Source organism: Berghia stephanieae, chromosome 6, assembly GCF_034508935.2.
Source record: "Berghia stephanieae isolate SIO BIC M18660-M18661 chromosome 6, UCSD_Bste_1.3, whole genome shotgun sequence".
Lineage (NCBI taxonomy): Eukaryota > Metazoa > Mollusca > Gastropoda > Nudibranchia > Aeolidiidae > Berghia > Berghia stephanieae.
In genome coordinates, this window is record NC_088365.1 from 37,191,374 (window position 1) to 37,215,373 (window position 24,000).

General features: G+C 32.8%; 1 protein-coding gene across 22 annotated transcripts in view; it reads right to left on the bottom strand.

Annotated features, from left to right (window-relative positions):
* Positions 1–24,000, bottom strand: part of LOC144974983 (inositol 1,4,5-trisphosphate-gated calcium channel ITPR1-like) — a 212,761-nt gene that overhangs the window by 57,879 nt on the left and 130,882 nt on the right. For 7 of the 22 annotated variants that reach the window (XM_078918571.1, XM_078918576.1, XM_078918585.1 and 4 more), the window contains 6 exons: positions 21,523–21,582; positions 17,225–17,373; positions 13,588–13,699; positions 11,366–11,413; positions 4,579–4,728; positions 3,700–3,831 (listed from right to left, as the gene is read on the bottom strand). In XM_078918571.1, coding sequence (XP_078774697.1) covers positions 3,700–3,831; positions 4,579–4,728; positions 11,366–11,413; positions 13,588–13,699; positions 17,225–17,373; positions 21,523–21,582 — 651 coding nt within the window. The remainder of the gene's footprint in view (positions 1–3,699; positions 3,832–4,578; positions 4,729–11,365; positions 11,414–13,587; positions 13,700–17,224; positions 17,374–21,522; positions 21,583–24,000) is intronic. The other 15 variants (XM_078918589.1, XM_078918586.1, XM_078918587.1 and 12 more) reach the window with 3 other exon arrangements.

Consider the following 24,000-nt stretch of genomic DNA (forward strand, 5'->3'; position numbering starts at 1 on the left):
CTCTCTCTCTCTCTCTCTCTCTCTCTCTCTCTCTCTCTCTCTCTCTCTCTCTCTCTCACTCTCTTGCTCCTCTCTCACTAACTCTCTCTCCCCTCTCTAACCAAATCTCTCTCTCTCCCTTCCTCCTCTCTCAACCAACTCTCTCTCTCTCTTCAATCTCACTAACTCTCTATCTCTCACTCTCGCGTTCTCCTCTCTCACTAAATCTCCCTCACTCTTTCTCTTCTCTCTCTTTTTCTCCTCTCTAACTCTCCCTCTCTTTCTCTCTGCCCCCTCTTTCTCTCTCTCTCTCTCTCTCTCTCTCTCTCTCTCTCTCTCTCTCTCTCTCTCTCTCTCTCTAACTGCCAGTCTCTCTTTCTCTATCACACACACAAAAACTTTCTCTTTCTCTCTCTGTGCCCGTCTGTTTGTTTGTCTGAATCTCTCTCTCTCTCTCTCTCTCTCTTGCTCCTCTCTCACTAACTCTCTCTCCCCTCTCTAACCAAGTCTCTCTCTCTCTCTTTCTCTCTCTCTCTCTCTCTCTCTCTCTCTCTCTCTCTAACTGCCAGTCTCTCTTTCTCTATCACACACACAAAAACTTTCTCTTTCTCTCTGTGTGTGCCTGTCTGTTTGTTTGTCTGCATCTCTCCCCCCCCCCTCTCTCTCTCTCCCTCTCTCTCTCTCTCCTCTCTCTCTCTCTCTCTCTCTCTCTCTCTCTCTCTCTCTCTCTCTTTCCCTACGATGAGATCTATGCATACGAGGTGACAATTATGTTTCAAAAAAAAAGATCAGGATTGCTTTCCTTAATCATCAAAACACAGATTCAATCAAGTAATAGTTAGACTTATCAAGTTCAATGGTGGCCAAAGGAAACAAAAAACCGTCTCATAATCCAGAGTTTGACCCATCCCTTAAGTTGTGATGTCGTATCCTGTAATTGATACTGGCAGGTAGGGAATTTCAAGACTTGGATTAAGTGTTACCCAATTGTCTTTCACCATCAATCTTGAACGTTAAAAGTCGAATTTTACATTATTGTAACACAATATTGCATCAACGTCATTGTAGAATCTCATACAATGTCACATTACGGTCTTTCAGTTGATCTAACTCTCATTTCCAACCCCATATTTTTCACTGCTCTAAGACCGTAAATTCAGTCAAGGCCATTGGGCTCGCCATCGTAACCACGGGGGCATAATTTTATGCCTGCCCAAACGCCTTATTGCTAGATACGGTTTTTGGGCAGACAACTTTACCTTTGCTTTTCCACCTTTTCGTCAGGCGGTAAAACGGTAGTTACTGTTAAGGCTTTTGGGCAGTGGCTGATAGGCACTGTTTAGAGCGTCTTAAGTCTGTATTACACGCTACGGCTTTTGGGCAGTCACATTATCTGTCTAAAAACGTTACGGTGTTTGTGTTTTAATTGATAAAAATTAATTAATTAATATTTTTGCATATATTTTTTTTGTAGAAATAAACCTTACTCCAACCCAAGTTGATTTATGTAAAAAACGAAAAATTGAATTTTTTGACGTTACGGCCTTTGCGCAGGCACCCCTCGAAATAGGGATCAGATGTAGATTCCAAGAGCATACCACCTATGTAATTAGTTTGAGATCACCTATAAGTCTCATCCGGACACAAACACAAAATCCAACAAAGAGGAATGCACTCAAATGCTTACATTATACATTCAAAATAACAAATATAATAATACATAACAGAGAGATGATTTACAAGGAAAAGAAATATCATTTCCCAAATCAATAATTATGCATTTGACTGTTTCCCTCCCAGCTAGGACTCAGCCAGGGCCAGGACAAAACCAAGTAATCTTATTCCAAGACAAAGACAGAAAGCATGTTCGAAAACAGATATAAGGGGATAATAGACACAGTATGTACCCCCCCTGCCCACTATGGGAGGTCAGGAACCCCACCCAGGACCCTTACCTTCGAAGGCTCTTTAGCGTAGACACTAAAACCTCCTTTGAGCCTCGAAGTGTCTTCTCGTTGGACCACCGTATAGCCTGGGGCCTGGGACATGGAATCAAGAAGATTGTGCGCCTGAATAAAGATGGGTCTCCTGTAGTAGGAGAATGTTAATACTATGGACGGCCAGTAGCTTTGATAAAAGCTAATTCTTGGCCATACTCTGGCTCTCGATATTGAGAGATGATATGTGCATCTGGTCCGGCTAAACTTGTGTTGGAACATTTGCTTATTTCTCAACCATGCCGACAACCCTGGCAACAAGACCGTGGCCGACCACTTCACCATTGAGAATGTGTTCTGGAGTTGATCATTATGCTGCAGTAATGTGAGCCCGGGATGGTCGAAGCCATTCAGGCACTGGGTTGGACCTCCATTCTGTCACATATCAGGTGGGCCGTTCATGGTGCCTGCATATCAGTTCAATATCTGGGATGGTCTAGTGAGTGACGGTCAACGGGAATTACTCCTTTGCCTCTGATATGCCTCAAGCACCCCCCCCCCCCCCCACTAAAAGTCAAGGCGGTGATCCATTAGGGGCGGCTTGTTAGCTACCGAGTATGCTCACACAAACGCATGATCACATTGAAAGAGGAAGTTTTCTTTAAGTCATAGAACACCCTCCTTACAGTTCTGATTTAGCTACAATTGACTTTTCCCTTTTCTTAAGACCTCAAGGAGGCAAATTTTGGCAGTGATGGTGAGATGCAGGCTGAATTGACTTAAGGGGCGGTTTGGGTCTAATTATTAGGAAAATCCTTCGAAAAACTGATTTTGAGATTTTGGTGGAAAATGATATTTTATTATCTTAGAAATAATATAATTGAATACCAAATTCTCAAAGTAGACTATAAAGGCACGAAAAACACAGTCCAAGATGGTACAGGTAGTAAGAAAAGTGTGAAAAACGGGAAGCCATTTTGCTATTTTCTCAATATGTCATTTTTCTAAGGGTATGGGAAACTGTGTCAAACGTTTCTCAGAATCTATTCATTGAAATTGTCTGAAAATTTCCACAGTTACCACAGAGATAATGTATTATGTCACATCAGAGATATTTTTTTGATAAGATATTATGTGAATTTTGAATTATAATCCTAATTCTGAATTTTTAAGGTCAATTTTGTCATAACATTTTGATTCTCAACTTTGTAATGTTCTAATAAAAATTCCAGAAGCTAAAGCCGTAAAATTTCTCTGTTGTGACATACTATGGTACAATGTTGACAAGAAGGAAGAATATGGAGGTCATTCCTTAATTAGTTTTTGTGGAACGTTTGCCACAAGATTGTTATATTTTTTTATGTCAGACCCCAAATTAGATCACAAAATGGGTATCAACACAGATAATTAAAATTTTTCACCATAAATGTTGTTTTTTAACCTATATTGACGATACAGAATGATTAAAACCGCCCAATATTGGTAATTAAATTTTTTTTAGAAAAGACCCAAACCGCCCCTTAATGATAATGAAGTTTGCCATTTGAATTCCACTTCAACGTGATGCAATAACTTGTTGTTGGCAGCTCTGAGTGGATGGGAACTGTGACTACGCTGAAATTTAAAATGATAAACAGAAAGGAAATGAACTAAGCTTAATTTTGATACCTTAGTCAATTTTGTCTATTATAGTTTTGAAAATACAAGAGCGGCATCACGACTTTTCAGTCTACCCTTGTACGAGATAATATTAAAATTATGATTCTAAAATGAAAAAACCAACCTGTATATTGCTGTTTCCACCTTCCAACAGGGCAATGCCCAACTCCACGGTTTCCAAGAATACTTTGTTGCTGGTATTCTTGATAATAAGGTCAATGACAAGATCTGATGCCCCTTTGTCATCAAGAAAACACTGAAATAGGTATTATAACATTTATTATGTCATTGTAAAACTCCATTGTGTGTTGTTTTTAAACTATTGTTTTGCTTTTTATAATAATAGCTTCTCAACTCTGATGGAAACTCAAACTATGTAGGTTAAAAGTGTTGATGAATAAACAAAAAAAACCCCAAACAAAATGGTAGCTTATAAATGGGGTGCACTTTATGGGTCTTCGAGATGTGATTCGATCAGAGAGAAATGAAAGCTTGATCCATAGAGTCAGTGAATTGTTTATGATCAAGGCCCTGGGCATAAACATATTCAAATAGAAAAATGGCTAATTATTAGCAATGACTGAGAAATGGTTTGATAAAACATTTAAAACCGCTTGCTTTTTTTGTGTGATCAGAGGCATTATTTCAGATTGTCCCTCTCACAGCAAGGTGAAGTGTGCTGTCCCAGGTTTCAGGAAATTTTCATTTTTATTTTCTTGCACTTCTTTGTCCATTTCATTTTTTTTATATCTAGGGTAGCACAGCATCCAATAGTTGTTAAAGAAATATGAAAGACACAAGAGAGTGACACAGGATAGAAGGTTTTTGACGATAAACTGAAAGCACTTTTTTCTTCTTTTTTTCTTCTCTGACACATCAATTTTACTTCAATTTTCGAAAGAATTTGAAAGGAATTTGATATGTTCAGCATTCACAAATCAGATTAAAATTAAGTTCAATTCCAAGATGACAAATTCTTTCTATACCAAAAAATAATACCTACCTGTACATCATAGAGAGAATATTTGTTTGACTGACTCAGCATGTTGGTTCCAGGACCGCCACCAGCACCACTGGCCTGACTCTCTCTACGATTCCTAGGCTGTGTCCTGTCATAGTATCGCATCAAAAGGCTTTGGCGCAATGCTTCACACTGACATTGACAAAGAAATGTATTATAATTTTGATGAGTTTTTCATTCTAGTACCAAATGTAAAACATGAAACCTATCATTCTTTTTATGGTATAAATGATTAAGAATGGAAAAAATTGAATACAATTGTAAATAAATGATATCAAATCTCAATCATAAACAACTTAGTCTTATTTATGAATCAAAATGCATTACAGATAAAGACAGAAGAATTAGGATCAATAAAAATGTCAAAAATTTAAAAAAAAAAAAAAAATTCCCACATAGGGGAAATTTGTCTTTAGGATCTTTTCCAAGGGAAGACTGGAATAACCCAGGTGTCAGCCACAGAGCAGTGCCGCAAACTGAGCTAGAGCGAGGTGACTTGCTCAAGGCCACACAGTGTTAACTCAGTACCTTTCTGGTACAAAGCAAAGACCGTACCACTGATCCACACTGCCACCACCTTTATCGATTACTCAATTCAGATCTCAAAGGATATTCTGTTTCTATCAAGCACCTCTATCCAGTACCATACGAGTTGTTTATTGTATTAAAGTCACTCTGGGCCTAATGAGGATAATATCAGGGTTAATTCAATATTTTCCATTTCTAAATGAAATAAGTAAGGTCACGAGATTGGCCATGATACATCTGTCAAATTATTTAAACAGGTATTTTCATTAGGTTGTTTTTGTTGTTGTTTTGTTTGCTCTTTAAACTATCATTATTATTATCATCATCATCATCATCATCATCATCATCATCATCATCATCATCATCATTATTATTATTATTATTATTATTATTATTATTATTATTATTATTTTAAACTATTATTATTACTATTATTATTATTATCATCATATTATATTATTATTTTTATTATTATTTTATCATTATTATTATTACTATTATTATTATTATTATTATTATTATTATATTATTATTATTATTAAAATATATTACTAGTGGAATACCCACAATAATTGTGGAGACATATTCCTATCAGGAAAAGGCGGTCATCTATAATACTATGGTATTGTATTTTTAGATTTGCCGGTAATTCTGTGTTTGATGATAAAAATTTAATGATGGCTTTACAAAACAATGTTGATCCCAACCCTATTTTTTTTTTTTTAAAGAATAATTTAGAAAGATTATCATGACTTGATAGTACCAAGAGACATTTAAAATTAAGTCACCATTTTTTGTTGCAGATGAGATTATTATTACTTGATAGTATCAAGAGGTACTTAAAATTATGTCATCAATTTTTGTTGTCTGTATGTGAGAATTGGGCAGAATAAATCATACTCGCAATGAAAGTCAAACGTCAAAAAGGACTGAGTATTATAACCTAGCATATTTTCCTTGTATTAATTTATGTCAAGGGGATGATATCAGTATGTAAAAAATAGTTTTATAATTCTTAGATTTGCCAATAATTCTGTGCTCAATGACAAAAAGTTTAATCTGGCTGTTCGGAACAATGTTGATCCTCAACCCAATTTTTTTATTTTTATAATAGATTATTTATGTGTCATTTGTCATGGGTTTTCTAGACTTCATTACAATGATTAAAATCATACATTAAAAAAAGTGGAATAGGATCTCGGAAAATGAAAATTGAAAATAGCATTAGACATTTCAAATTCATATTTGAAACAAACAATAAAGGTTTAGGGGTGGGAAGGGGTGAGATAGAATTTAAAACACAACATTTAAAGGTATCATCCCAATGCACTGAATCCCGTCTTTGTATAGAATGAAAAGTCTCATCTGAGTACTTTACATAAAAAATTACTCAAACATTAAGCTTTGCCCTCGTCACGCAAGGAAAATGCCACTTTAAAACTTCAAGACAGAACTATATTAAAAAGAGAAAGCCTGTTTAGAGAAAAATGATTATATATTAAAGGCACCAAAATACTGAGTTTTCTAAATCATGCCCTGGTGTGGGAATAATAATGTCAAGCTTTTTAATCTTTTAATTCGGTAATTCTATTTTGAACTTAAATTCAATTTGAGTAAACCCTATCAGCAATAGCAGTGCCCCTTGAGGTAGGGCAAGATGACTAGCTCAAGGTCCAACAAGATGTCGACCTGTAACCTTCCAATTACAAGGTGAAGACCATATTACTCTGCCATGATCCTCAACACCCACTTATAATCAGCGCTACTCTTGAATGGTGACTGAGTTTTAAAAATAAAAGTAGCTATTTTTTAATTTATTTTTTTAAAGGTTATTTATATAGCTTAGGATATTTTTTTGTTGTGATGTTTCTTTTGTTTTTGTATTCAAAGTTGTTTTCTCTTACTTTTTTTTCATTATCAAAATTAAACAATTAAAAGAAATTTTTGTTGTTGACAGATTTATGATGAAAATTTGGATCTAAGAACGTTGAATGAATCATGAATCATCTTACACAAAAACTTATCACTGTGGAATTGATCTTCGTTTATCCTATTATTAACATTCTCCACTGATTACACCATTACTTGTTTCAAGATTAGTACAATGGTATAACAAAATCTTTGAATGAAAACTGCCATTTGGGTTTCAAGTTAAGGTGGACAGAAATTTTATATACATGATTTTTTAAAAGCAAAATGAATATGGAAATGTCCTCTGAGAAAATTATTCCTTTAAAAAAAAAAACCCACTTTGGTAATAACGTGCTAATAATGTTGCTAGCAGAGCTTTTTTTCTCGGAATTATATTACTATAAAAAGATTATAAAATATGATATGTCTTAATAATGAGAGCTAATCTTAATGATGCCATGATCATATTATGATCTGATATTTCTTTATACTGTGATTCTGCAGGTGTGTCTTTATCATTTCCCATAAAAAATAGTTTGGATTCTTTAAAAAAAATATTAGTTATAATTTTTCCCATTTATGACTATTTCAACATTCTTATCCTATTTCGAAGGGGGTGCATTTAATTTAGATTATTACAGAACAGACCAATCTAAACCTACATTTTGGGGAATCGTCATCAAAATTTGTCTCTAAGATTTGAACATGAAGCCTTTCAATTCATGGGTCAGCAACATAGCAACTACACCATTTGTTGTGGTTTAATGATGATGATGATGATTTACTTTGTAACAGAAATAACACATAAAAGCTTTCCAATAAAATAAAATTTAAAAAAATCATCGTTCACAAAGGTTTAAAGAAACTTAAACTTATCCTAGAAGTACAGCTATTGACAGCTATTGATCTTTACAATATCACACAAATATTGCTGCCGTAACAAATTATACAAATCATGCCCCAATACTATTTTACATCAGTCAAAACTGAGAAAAAAAAAGGAAACAAAAAAAGAATTTAAAAAAGGATCAAATCAGGCCGTTCAAGATGAGACACAAAACTTTTTAAAAAATCATATGCTTTAACTTTAATGCATAATTATTTGCAAAAGCAATACAAATATTCAGATTCTTTTTTTTTATATCTTTCTGTATACGAGGCTGTGCCAACAGGTCGTTTCTATGATATTCGCCACAAAAATACTCCAATAACAAGCTATTTAAGGAACACAATGATTTCAAATATGACCTTTTGGGAAAGCCTTTATATATATAAACTAAAAATTTTGAATCATATCTATTTGGAATTTAAAAAATGTAAACACAATGTCAAATACAATCCCAAAGCCCCTTTTTTTCAAATTAAGTGAAGTTCAAAACCTAATGGTGTGGTTGTAGTAGTGGTGGTAGTGATGCAGATGTGATGGTGGTGGTTGTAATACTAGTGGCAGTGATGATGTAGTGGTTGTAGTGGTAATAGTAGTTGTGGTAGTGTAGGTTGAAGTAAGAGTGTTGGTGAAAATGACGTAGTGATGGTGGATGTAGTAGAAGAAGTAGTGATAATGATGATGTGGTGGAAGTGGCTGTGGTAGTGATGATCTAATGGTAGTGGTTGTAGTATCTAGTAGTAGAAGCAGTTGTAGTGATAATGGCTGTAGCAACACCAGTGATGAATATGTGGTGGCTGTTGTATTAGTAGTGGTAGTGTGATGATGTGATGGTGGTGGTGTTGTAGAGGTACCTATGGTAGTGATGATGGTGTATATATATATATATATATATATATATATATATATATATATATATATATATATATATATATATATATATATATATATATATAAACATTTGAAAGATAATTAAGATTGTTTGACTTCTACAACGTTGTTATCGAGCGTTGCTCTCATCAGGAAGTGGAAGTGAAAGTAGATTGTTGTGTTTTCGTATTTATCTAGATTCGTGTTTATGGAGGTTCGTAATTACATAAAAGGTGTTTGTTTCTATGGCTGCATGAGGAAGTTAGTTCGTCTCTTCTGTTGAGTGTTGCTATGTTCGGTTTAGTGATGATGAAGAATTTTTCTTCCAAGCAGAGGTTGCAAATCTTAGAAGAGGGGGAGTACGACTGTGCTCTGGAGATGATTTTCCATGTGATGCTGTATTGTATGTTTTTTTCTTTGAGGTTCCAAATGTGTTCGCTTAGTGTAGTAGAATGTTGTTTGTTTATGTTTCTGAAGGAAGGTTGTATCTGGTTTTGAATGAACACTCGGTGAGGCCAATGTATGTTTCTTGTTTTGGTGTGTCTGGTCATGTAACTGTGGCTTGATAAATTACGTTTTGAGTCAGGCAATTGCCGTTTAGTGGGCATGTTGCCTGGGTCCTACAGTTGCATTTTTTCTCTAGGTTGTTGCTGGGCTGAGCTGGCTGTGATAGTTTTCGGTTATTGTTGGAGGAAATAATGTTTTGTATGCTTGGCATGCAGGTGTATCCTATTTTGATGGTGTTTTTGTTCATGATGGGTGTAGAACGGGAGGGAAGCATTTTTGTAGTAGATTGAAGAATTTGTTACCGATAGAAGTTGTCACATTCTTGCTGTAGGGTGGGTTGAACAATGTTATGTGTCGTTTTCTTTGTCGGGTGGTAATGGTCTCTTCCTCATATTTTAGTTTGTAGTTATATCCACTTTTTTGTAGTGCATTTGTGTACGGTGGGATTGCATCCTTGAATATGTTGTTGTTTGTAGAGTTGTTAGATAGTCGTTTGTTAATGCTCTCGGGGATGTTTTTTATTATAGATGGCGGATGATTGCTATGTCTATGAACGTACAATGGGATGTTGTTGGGTTTTGAAAATGGTTGGTAGGTGCCGTCGTTTAGGTTGATGGTTATGCCCAGAAAGTCGAATGCATATATAATTCGGAACTCCAAAAATCAAGATTTCTGGATTATCCTGACAGGTCACTTAGGGACATATTTTTCTTCTTCTGTATAATAATCCGGAAATTCCAGTTTCCAGGCCCGAACATTTATTTTGGGTATGAGCCATTACAATTGAGTGGATTTATGATTCCATAATATGAACTGACCGACATGGTCTGTGTGCCTACTCTAGTTCAATTCAATGGACAAATGATTGATGAATAATCCAATTTAAAATGCTTTGTTACATCTGATTCCTGTTGGAAACTTATTTGTCTATCCAGTCCCGTCATTGGCTCCGCCTCTTCAATCAACCTGTCAATGCAGTATGTGTGCAATAATCAACAGGCATCAATCATGTGTGACTGGTTAGATGACACTTTCCGATAGACACCAGTCCAAAACACAAAATATTCTGTGGTCCAACCCTGGTTACTTGATATTGATATCATGGGCATACAATGGCTATTGTTTTCAATCAAGGTTAAGGTAAGATTTTGATTGGCGTTTGACATGGATGTGAAAGTCAGAGCTGACACGACTGACGAACAAATCATGAATAGTGTGGCATCAACACCACAATTGAATGAGGACATTGAAGAAGTGAACAGTGACAAGGAACTGCCTATCATCACCAATCATTATCAACAAAGAGGCGAGTGAGAGGGCTGTGACTTTATGAAAGAGTACATGTTGCAATATCCCTCTGAATTCTCATTTAAGAAAATTGACTCAGTAATCAAGCTCTGTAAAAACTGTTCATGTATGAGTAACGAAAAAAATCAACAATCCAAATTAATATCATCCCCCCCCCCCCAAAAAAAAGAAACAAACTAATAAACACATGTAAAGATAAACAAAAATAATAAAACAAACAAAAAATAACAAAATCAAAACCTTTTAAATCGGTTTTTACTTTAACCATTCGTCGATTGAATTGAGCAAGAGTAGGTGGACAGACAGTATCGGTAAGTGTGATGTTCGGATCATAGTCATAAATCCTCTATATTGTAACAGCTTGTTCCAAAAATATGTATTCGGATCCCAAAACAAGAAGAAAAAATCCATCCCTAGATGAACTGTCCAAATAATGGAGACATTTGGATTGTGGATTTTCGGATCAGAGAATTGCGACTGTATATATATCAGAGCCTATAAAAAAGAAAATGTAAAACAAAAGAATATTTAAAAGAGAACTTATATCCTGATATTGAATGACACTATAATAAATAATTTATTGACAACACCAAAAGTAAGACTGGATAAATCCATTATCATTATCCATCCATTACTGATAGTAACTGAAGAATACATTCCATCAATGCTGAATAATAATGACGACGATGATGAAGACGACATCAAATAAAAAGAAAAAGAATACAATCAAAAGAAGACCAAAGTCAATTCACATCTTACCCTTCGGTGATCTTCCAGCTCTTTTTTACAAAGAGTTTTCACATCCACCTTTGTGGAATTAAGGATTGCAGATTACAAAGTGAAATGAATATAAACTTCTTTTTTTTTTTTTACATTATTCTGACCTAACAAAATCGCTGGATCTATCTATATATCTATATATATATTACTGTTTAATAAGATAAATTTGACATTTTCATTTTCCCCTGATATCTTTTTGAAAAAGTTCATTAAGTAAAAACGATAGAAAATAATTAAAGTGTCAACTATATATGTAGTTTCACAAAGGTGAGAGAGAGAGTCAAAAACCAATCCAAGCCGTATTTACTTTACTATTCATTGTTTCATTTTAACAATACTAAGTTTATATATATATATATATATATATATATATATATATATATATATATATATATATATATATATATATATATATATATATATATATAATATATATATATATATATATATATATATATATATATATATATTAATATATATATGAAACATTTCAAGTATAATTATGATCAACTTGATCAAGTTGATCATAATTATACTTGAAATGTTTTATAAATAGCTCCTTTTATCAAAAAGTTGAGCACTATTATTTCATGGTTTTTGTTTTTATAATTTATATATATATATAAAAATGAGTAAAAAAAACGACTCCTATTCGTCCAAGACAGCTGTTTCTACACCCAATGACAAAACACATGAAAGTAGAAAAGCTGTCTAGGACGCATATGAGTCGGGTATTTTATAACTCATTTTAATATGCTCTGAATTGTTAATTTCATTTATAGAGCACTGTCTGAACTACAGGACATCCATCAATTATATATATATCTCAAAGTCATCTCAATATGACGCAAAATTTAGCAGTTCATAATGTCGTTTACATGGGGAAGAAAAAGAAAAGAAAAGAATCAACATTTGTCCCTGATTTAATGAAAACCAAAAAATGTAATTTCCATTAAGATGAAGTCAAAAAAACAAATCCAAGATAAATCTATTTCATTTCTTTTTGTTCCATTTTCACAAAATTATGTTTATATTTGGAAAAAAACCCAACACAAGTCATCTCATTACAATGCAAAACAAAGCACTTCATATTCACAATTTGGCATCTAAATCACACACACTTCACTGGGTTTGTCAATCTAAACCCTTAAAAACATCCTCACATCAAAAGCAAAAATTATATCAAACAAAATTGTCTTAAGCTGAGAGCCTTTCATGAAAAACAAAACAATGTGAGGAGTGAAATTTCTGTAATTACGGCAATAAATTATACACTAGATTAAAAGGGTCAGAATGAAAATTGCATTTATGGAAATCGTTTGAATGACTCTCGGTGACCATACTTTTAGCCTGAGACGACTTACAGAAATTTAGTTTTCACATATATTTTTCCATTGTGCAATTGTTCTAATAATAAATAAAGCAGTAATTTAAATATCAGCTGGCATTTTACAAAATGTTTTAATGTCAAAATTTAAAGCAACGCTGATTAAACTTATGAAAAAATATTTATCAATTTGTACATAAAATGTGCCTGAATCTAAAGTTCAAGAAATGTGATGTCTGACAATGATATATGCCAAACCTCTAAATATCAAGGTTGGAAATCTTATATTCATCTCATTATTTAATCAATAAAAATCTACAGAATAATTGAAATTCCGTTTTGAACTCATTAAAGGGAATAAATATGTCCCTATTATTTGTTGTGCTATTGAGACATTAAATTTACACAAGCCCTTGTCGCACAAATCAATCTCAAATTCTGATTTCACGCCAAATTATTTTGAATTATAACAAGATTTTTTTTTAAAAATCAACAAAACAAAACAACAAAAATGCTTAAATTTGTACTTGTTTTGATCCTGAAGTTTTATTCAATTTCACTTTTACAAAAAAACAATTTTAATAAACATGTGTACCTAAAACCCTGAAATCCTGAAGGCAGAAAAAAGCATTAGAAAAAAAAAAGAAAGAAAAGAAAAAGCCCTGACACATGTGCCATGCATTAAGAAAAGCTTATCAACTAAAATTACAAAGAATTCTGCATTTACTGACAGCGGTCTTGATAGTAGCTGGCTACCTCCTTGCAGTAGAATACCTTTTTAATTTTGTTTTAATTTCAAAACTTAAGGCTTACAAAGCAACCTGAAGGATGGTTAAAAGCATAATGCAACACAATTTTATTCCAAACTTTTTACCTTTTCAGATCTACTCTCATTGGCAGACATCATATCTTTCAATGTCTGAAGCACTTTTATACATAATTTCTCTTCCCTTTCCTCCAGCAGACATTCAGTGTGTCGAATCAGCCTGGAAAAAACAATTAGACGTTTACAATAAAACAAGCTTTGTCCCATTCAATGTCAGATTTTTATAAAAGGACTCATGATTTCTTGATCTTCACATAAAAACTACTCCAATGCTTCCATCTCCATTCTATACCCGAATACTGCGATAAAGTCTTGTGATTATAATTTAACACATTTACAACTACAGACAATTTAAAACAAACCCAAAAAACTTCAGCTTTTATATAGAGCAATATCCACTAAACATGCTCAAAGTTGACAACAGCAACATGTAACAGGTAGGACATGACACCAATTAGGTGATATTACAATTTTTTCCCCGACACAGACAATATTATTAACATCCAGGTAGTCACTTTGCACCTAAGTATGGTGAGAGAATGTAAGAAAAAACATTTTCCAAGGTCTCATCTATGCATCACTCAAAGCGGGACTCAACCCAGGACCCTCCAGTCCAAAGACGAATATCATACTACAAGACCACATTGCCACAAATCAATTAAATGATATAACAATACTAATGATAACAACAATAATGATAATTACAATAATAATAATTATGATGATGATTAATAATAATAATAATAATAATAATAATAATAATAATAATAATAATAATAATAATAATAATAATAATAATAATAATACTAGTAAAAATAATAATAATAATAGTAATAATAATAATAATAGTAATAATAATAATAATAATAATAATAATAATAATAATAATAATAATAATAATAATAATAATAATAATAATAATAATAATAATAATAATAATAATAATAATAATAATATAATAATTATAATAATTATTATTATAATATATTATTATTATTATATTATTATATATTATTATTATTATTATTATTATTATTATTATTATTACTATTATTATATCAATAATAATTTATTTTTTTTGTTTGTTTGTTGCTTTAGGTCTCTTCCAACACAATTGAGGTTATATGAGAGACCGCTGAAACAAAAAAACAAGCAATCTAACAAAAATAGTACAAATGTAAATCAAAATCATAACCTAAAGATATCATAAGCTAAATTATAAATAACCAAGAACAAACAGGCAGAAGATTTACAGAAAAAAAAATATCCCCTGTCAAAAATACAATCACAAACCAAAGAAGCAGGATAGGCTAGTAAGAAGAAGAAGAAACGAAATCACTATCAAATCGTACACCCATGCGAACATCATAGGTATATGATTCAAGGGTGATGCTCCCATCCAACCACCCGCAATAATAATAATAGCAACAATAACAATAGTGCTAGTGATACTAATGATGATGATGATGATGATGATGATGATGATGATGATGATGATAATAAAAATAATAATAATAATAATAATAATAATAATAATAATAATAATAATAATAATAATAATAATAATAATAATAATAATAATAATAATAATAATAATAATAATAATAATAATAATAATAATAATAAAAACAATAACAATAATTGTAACTGATGATGATGATGATGACGATGACAATGACGATTACGATGACGATTATGATGATGATGATGATGATGATGATGATGATGATGATGATGATGATGATGATGATGATGATGATATAATAATAATAATAATAATAACAAAAAATAATTAATAGTAATTATTAAAATGAGAAAATTGCACCCTTCATCTCAGCTTCGCCTATAGCATTCCATGAAGGAATATAGATATATAGACAATCTATCAAACAAACATCTGATGTCAACAGGAATCACCCATGTTGTCCAAAGTGAGCAAATTGGGGGATAACAATTTTGCCCAAGGAAAAAAAACGAAATTGCCTGCAGTCGGGCTCAAACCCATGACCTTCAGGGTTACAGTGCAATTGTCTTAACCACTCAGCCACCACCACCAACAACAACAACAATAATATAATAATAATAATAATAATAATAATAATAATAATAATAATAATAATAATAATAATAATTAATAATAATCATAATAATAATAATAATAATAATAATAATAATAATAATAATAATAATAATAATAATAATATCAATAATAAATAATAATAATAATAATAATAATAATAATAATAATAATAATAATAATAATAATAATAATAATAATAATTAATAATCAGGATTCCAACGAAAACAGGATTTTGATTTTTTAAATTCTCTCCTGGCCAAAATAAATATCTCCAAAAACATTTTTTTTGAAGAATTAAAGTTCCAGGAAATGTTTACACAATAAAATTACAAGAAAAGCAGTAATTTAATTGCAGATGTGCAACTGTATAGTTACATCAAACGTTCGCTAGTTACAAATACATTTCTTGAAGTGAAAATCATATTAATATTGTGACTACTGATAATAAACTCAGTTTGCGACCAACAGGTCAACGCGATCCAGTGGACAGCCCAAAGTTGAGTCAAGGAGGTGCTTTTACTAATATTTTTTTTTCAATATACTCATGAATAAAATGAGTACTTTGCTAATCAGAGTTGTCTGTTTAAAGATATGATATAAGCGCCTCACAGGCATCGTGCCTCATCCAAAATGTCCTGTGTTGCTGTTAGCTCAGACCCTTTATAAAGCGCTTTGAAAACATTATATGGATATTTCAAGGTATATCACATTTAAAAGCTCATCTTATATGGATAGTGCTCATGAAAAATATGAGCTGTTTAAAATATACTGCTTAGAAATGAAATTCAATAGAAATATGATATACACAATCTTGAAACAATCTCAAATTTTGTCGTTTTAAAAATCTGTAGGAGGATCTTGACATTAGCATCCACAGAAAAAGACTGAATTATGGAAGGAATCGACACATGCCATTAGAGAGGCAGCCAAGTTGTCCCAATCGAATGATCAGGATGATGGTGACATAAGACAGAAAGAAGGGGAAAAAAAGAAGAAAGAATAAAGGAAAGAAACAAAGAAAGAAAGAAAGGTGGAAGGAAGGAAGGAAGAAAGGAAGGAAAGAAGACATAAAAGAAGGATCGGACTTGAAAACATGCCATCACTTTTTTTTCTCTCAAGACATTGGCTTCCTGATGCATTGCAAATCACTCATATATCACAAACCACACAGTGTATAGTATACCATAGCTGCCAACCCACCAAGCTTATTAAGAGGGAGTTTTGGTCAGAAAATCAGGGAGATTCAGAAAAAATCAGGGAGATACATAAATGTATAAATCTACATTTCAAAAGAAAAAAAGACAAACAATCTCCATCCATGAATGTCTCTGGCAACTACTAATAAACTAAACATACTTGATATCAAGATATACTATGACTTGAAACAGTTTTAGAATGACCAACAATTGAGTTTAAAAGTTTTAAAAAATGATTTAAGTAGTATTTACAAAGCTATTTGCATACTGCACGATAATTCGGGAGATCGGTGTGACCGGCGGGAGCGCGGGAGACGAACTAAAAATGCGGGAGTCTCCCGCAATTTCCGGTAGGATTGGCAGCTATAGTATACCCAGATTATTGGTTTCAGACAACACAGAATTTTACCTAGCAATAAAACCGCCACTTTCACATTTTTCACGAGCTTCAGTTGAAGGAGGGAAAAGAAGTTCTGGCCGATGAAGGACATCGACTAACACTGACATCTCAGCTAGAACCAAAGGCTTGAGTTGATTGTTTAAGGTGGCGACTATTTCCTGGAGATGAAGAAGTAAAAGAATGAAAAACATGTCTCAAGTTTCTGTTGAATTGAAGGAAAAGGAGATTACAGTTAATTTGAAATACAAGCTGAGTTTAAAACACTTAACTAAAGAAGCATCTCACCCAAGTCACATACAGTAATATTGACATGAGCTTACAAAAATTTGTTTTCTAACTGCAAGAAAGTTTTTTAAAAAAGGACAGGAGTTTAGCTTAAATGCAATTACTTGGAAAACAAACTCAGACAGAGAGAGAGAGAGAGAGAGAGAGAGAGAGAGAGAGAGAGAGAGAGAGAGAGAGAGAGAGAGAGAGAGAGAGAGAGAGAGAGAGAGAGAGAGAGAGAGAGAGAGAGAGAGAGAGAGAGAGAGAGAGAGAGAGAGAGAGAGAGAGAGAGAGAGAGAGAGAGAGAAACACATACAATTTTCAAATATAAAATTAATTCCGAAAATTTCCCTGTTAAGTGTCTTAACAAGAAAGCAATGGTATGCAAAAAGGTTGCTCTGAATTAGGTCATTTGACTTAATATTCCAATTGGTGATCACATAGTACAAATCAAAAAGTGAGTTGGAAGATGTAATTTTGCATATGAGCAAAATGCCAAAATTTGATGAAAAAAATAAAAAATGATTATCTTTGGGTTTTTTACAAAAATATCAAATTCAGAAATTAAGGAGAAGGCACCCGTGTAAGATAAAGAATTGAACAAGTGTGTATTAAAGGTGCCAGACAAAGCAAGAAAGAAAAGTAAAAGAAAAAGGATTACCAGTAATCAGAAGGTCTGAGGTTCGATCCCCAGTCGAGGTTGGTTGATTTTTTGGGAAGTTTTTTTTTTTCTTGGATTTTTCTTTCTTGCTTTGTCTGGCATATTTCTTACACACTTGTTCAGTTCTTTGATTATCATTGTCTATCTAAAATGCCATGTGATAACATTCCACTTCTACAATATCACAGCAGATTTAACATCGTATAAAATAATAATATGGCAATCTGTTCGAAAATGATTAAAATTTTACGTTGAACTTTCCATGAAGATACAAAGGAACTTTAAATCTCATAGATTAACAAAATGCAATTAATTTATCGTTTATAGTAACTTTAGTTATGTGTTATGGGCATAAACATAATTTTAATGGGGAGCAAAAATAAAATGTTATCTTAATTGAAAATGAATTATCTATCTATATCAATGAACTAACTACAGGACACTGAATCACTCTACTGTGTAATTCTAAATACATACGGTGCTTATTAAACAAGGAAGCTTGATGGGAGGATTAAGCACTCTTTGGCTAACATGTTTTAGATGCTAATAATTCTTCCACTCTTTCCTTTTTTTGTGTGCAAGAAAATACAGACCTGCCACAACAACACTCATGCAAACACTCCTTATATTCTTTCTAAAATAAATACTTACTTCAATTTTTTTTAAAATAACAGTTGTATCAAACTGAGGAAAATTTCAACCTTTACTCACATAGGGAAGAGCAGGACATTAAAAATGCAGGGCAATAAGAAATGGACTCTGAGGTTGTCATAATAAAAAAACTCGATATTTCCTAAAATATGAATGTAACGCTTCACAAAGGAAGAAATGAAAAACAAAAACAAAAGTAGATTTAATGATAATTATCTGATACAAATCTAGAGAAGTAAATTTCTCTCCATATTTTATTAAAAATCTTTTTGCAGGAAATATAGCACTGCTTTTGCCATTTACATGGGTTTTTAGTGCTCACTTTTGATGTAATAAACGTTGATCTTTTGTTAATGGCAAAGGTCAAATTTGCTTACTAAATGATCAATGCTTAGTTTATCGATAGGGTAAAAGCTATAATATTTGCTTCTGTTACTGAGTGGGACATAATAAAATTAGATTTGCTCTTATCGCTTACCATTAAGGAATGGTTTGTAATTTCGGATTAAATTAATACTCATTTTCAAAGAGTTTAACAGGAATATTTGTAACTTTCTTTAATTTTTTTTATTTTTTTTTGGAAGTTTCCTCAACCAATATCTTTTTAATATAGATTTTAAAAAGTCATTTCCTCTTGCCCCCTTTTTGTGTAAAGAGGAATCTTTCATAATATTCCTTTTTTTCTATCAGAAAATTATGATCGGAGACTGCAAGTAGGGACTGGTTGTCGATAGGTAATCATGGATGGGACATGTTGTGAACATTGCTGTCAAATGTTGGATTCTAAGAAGCATTGTTAGAAGAAGAAACTGTACGTTGTTGTTGTGACTTGTTGGCAGAATGACCTGTTTGCCATTTGGTTTCGGCACATCTGTGCTTATGTATGACCCTAAAGATTGTCAGATCGTCATGTGATTTCTGCACACAATTAGGACAATTTTTCTTATGGTCCCAGGGCATTCCTTAGTGACATTTCTTAAAGCCCCAAGTTCCAGAATGGTATAAGATTTTTGGCGTTCTTTTTTTTAAATGTAATTGCTGTTAATAATAGTATAGAAGTTCAATAACATGTCTCACTGGGCAGGATTGTTCAAAATTAATTGTTCATCACTCAAGTCTGAAACAGTAATTTTTTAGTTCTTCATAAATTGCGTGCTATGGGTTATGGATGGTACTTCTTTCTTGTGTTGATGTGTCACTAGCTTTCACCAAAATATGATGAAATATGATGAAATTGGTCCAAAATATAATAAAAAAGAATGTAGAAGCTTTTAACATTAATTCTTTAACATCTTTTGTTGTTTTACTTTAAGATTTAGTTTAAAAATTATTCATCTTATCTATGTATTTAATTAATTAATTAATCAATTTATTAATTTATTGTAAACGTTCAAAATCAAAGTAATTTATCAATTTTTTAAAAAGTGTACACGAAAAACCAGCCCAATTGAATTGTAATTCATTCTTAATTAAAAGTTTTAAGGCAAAAAAGGACCCAACTTTAGTATAAAATTAATTTAATGATCAATTGTTAGAAATAATCGTTGAAATGAGGAAAATAATGAATGAAAATGAATGAACGTGTTATCAATTGTCTGTTAAAATTTAGAATAACGTTTTTACAAATATTTATATGTAAAGAAATTTTTTTAATGGTATCCACTAAGAGTAAGAACAATTTAAGTTCCATTATATATGATGTAAAATTATCTCTCAAAAATAAGTGGAATCCTATAATATGTAAACAATTGAAAAATACTTATAGTACTGTCAACAAAACTTGACAATATTTTTGCCCTTAAAATATAGTTTTTTTGTTCATTCAAAATAAGAAGAATGTACTTTGCGAAATTATAAGTTTGATTTAAGTGGACTATTTTACTAATTGAATGGCATCCGACACATGTCATTTGAAGCTGAAAAAGAAGATAGATACTGCTAAATGCGACAACTTATCCCCCCAAAAAATGCTATGGCAGGAGCGCTAACAAATGATTTTTATACAGTGTCTTCTTCACTTCTAGACAATGTGGAATGTAAAAGAGAAGTAAACACATCTGAGGTTATAGTATCTACACTTGATTAGTGCTTGGGTGCTGAAACCATTCACAGTAGTTGGCATTCTGGTGGTTTCAAATTCAATGGTGTAAAAAAAACAAGCAGAATGAGTAAAAATGCTTCTTTATTATATAAAGAGGGACTGTGCATTTTGCAGCATGGCTATGTTGAATATAATGCAAATGCAAGACCATTAAAGCGTTGCAAAAGCATCACATATTATTGGTTTCACCATATCATTGTTTTGTCCTTTTTTCAGTTTCTCTTTTCCACCTTTATATATATATAATTTATTTATTTATTATTATCAATTTAAAAAAAAATTTTTTATTTATTTATTTATTGTGTCTGTGTGTGTGTGTGTGTGTGTGTGTGTGTGTGTGTGTGTGTGTGTGTATGAACAGATACAAATATGTGGAATACTCTCTTACTCCTATTTTTTTAGCCGTTGTGAAATGTTATTCATTGAAAATATTAGCTAATTTAAAACAAAAATAAAAGAGCTGGATGAAAGAGAATGAATCATGCCACCATGCTCAGTATTTTTGTAATTAACGTAAAAGTAAACCCTTAAATAATAATATGATTAATATACAATATATGTGAGCTTAAAAACGATACAGGGCAAAACCAAAAAAGTACAACGAAACCAAGAATCTTGTGGTCACTACACCTCAAACATAGCCAACTCTCCTGGTGTAGAGGACTGCGATGCATACCCTCGTTTCTTTGGCTGCAAAATTAGCGGCAATGATTCAGTGAATTATAATCATGCATAGCTTTTTAAAACTAAAACAACTAACATACATGAGTGGAGAAAGGAAACAAAAAATACAACCCAAAACAAATTTAAAAAAAATAATTTTAAAAAAAAGCAGAATGACAAGATGTGATAAAATGGGCATAGGTTTGAAGACATTTATTGTCCACATATGATTTAAAACCAAAAACACCGGTCTTGTCAGGTATTTCAAGAGGGAATATAGAAAATCCATCCAACAAATGTTTTAAGTCAACTAAAATAACCATTGTTATTCAAGTAAACAAATTGTGTTCATGACTTTACATCTTAGCCCAGAAATTTTAAAAGAAAATGCCTGAAATTGGGCAAAAGTGGACTAAGCCACCTCATCCCATCTGTTTCAAACAACAAATGTCTATGTACATTTATATTCATACATATTCATATCATTTCATAGACCATACATTTAAATAGAGAGTTTATAATTTGTTTTGATGAGAAATACACCTAAAACTTATGATGAAAACAAAATCCAAGATGACCATCATTACCCAATTTTTGCTTTAAAAACTTCTTTCAGTACCTATCATTTTATCACGGAACACTATTTGATAAAATGAGACTGCTGACCCTAATAAAATTTTGAGGGTTTAGGACCCCCCCCCCCCCCCCCCCCCCCCCCAAAAAAAAAAGGTATGTCAATTTTTCACAATGTAAGATATAGGCAATAATTTACAAGTGTTGAGTTTAGATACTTGATAATTTTCACAATGAGCACAGTATTCAAAATGCACCTATTACTGTAAGGTTGCATCAATAGTGAAAAGCTTTCAATCAAAAAAATAAATAGACAATGACAAATCTGACATGGTTAAAGCAAACCTGTATTGCTCATGATAAAGGTGAGCATATCCTATGATTAAATCTAGCTTCAATGTAATTTTGTGGTCTTGCATTTCACCATGCTTCTAAAGATTGATGTAAAAATGACAATAACTTGATGAAGATGTATAACGTTCAAAACAGTTCTGTATTTTACTGATAAAATTGATTCCAGTTTATATAAGTGCACACCTATACACGACTTTTACCGCATTAACAAGTAAAGCGCTGGTCCTTAAATCGGGATGGAAGGAGCTGACACTGGAAGCCACAGTCCATAAATCAGTACAGAAAGGAGCTGACAATGGAAGCAACAGTCCATAAATGAGGACAGAAAGGAGCTGACACTGGAAGCCACAGTCCATAAATCAGTACAGAAAGGAGCTGACAATGGAAGCAACAGTCCATAAATGAGGACAGAAAGGAGCTGACACTGGAAGCCACAGTCCATAAATCAGTACAGAAAGGAGCTGACAATGGAAGCAACAGTCCATAAATGAGGACAGAAAGGAGCTGACACTGGAAGCCACGGTCCATAGATCAGGACAGAAAGGATCTGACAATGGAAGCCACAGTCCATAAATCGTGTGCACAGGCCCATGTGGTCATGAATGTTTTTTTTCCTCCTTCTATATTTAGAATCCCCTGTGTGGTGTCTGGGGTCTCTCAACTGAGAGGGTGCAAGAATAGCCCAATGCCAAGCCCGCGGGTTGTAAAAGTTGACTTATGGTGTATGACTCCTCCTTTTTGAGTAACCTGGTCCTCCAGGTTGGGGGTTGTCAAAGGGTTAACACTCCTTCCGTAAAACTCAAATTGTTACAGAAACAAATCAAATCCTTTTTTTTTAGCTTGGGAGACTGATGAGTTTCTGCAATGACAAAATTTATGAAGGACAACAGACAATTTCGAAAGGACTCTGCTGACCGGATGATGTCTTCGCCAAACAAGCAGCTTCAAATTGCGTTGTGGAACGTTCGCACCATGTATGAAACAGGAAAAAGCTCTCAAGTTGTGACAGAGATGAGAAGATACAGGCTGCATACTTGGAGTAAGCGAAATTGGATACAATCCGGACAGAAACACCTCAAGTCTGGGCAGAAGATTTTATATGCAGGGAGAAGGGATGGGATTCATACATAGGGAGTAGGAATAATTCTAAGCAACATTGGCCCAGAAGTCACTGAAAAGTGAAAAGAGGAGATCAAGGAAAGAACAAGTGAATGCAAGTCGAACAAGGACTAGATGCACGAGAGCAGTATTGAGCCACAGCTAAGGAAGTCAAAAGATCTGTGAAGAAAGACAAGGAAGCATTCATGAACAGACTTGCAAAGCAGAAACAGCAGCGACAGGAGGACACATGAGGATCCTCTATCAAACTACCAAGACACCTGCTAGAAAATATAGGAAACCAGAGGTACCAGTCAAAGACAAATATGGGAAAACTATTTTTGGAAAAGAGGCTCAATCTAAGAGATGGAGGGAACATTTCAACTGCCTGAACAGACCACCACCAGACAACCAACCAGA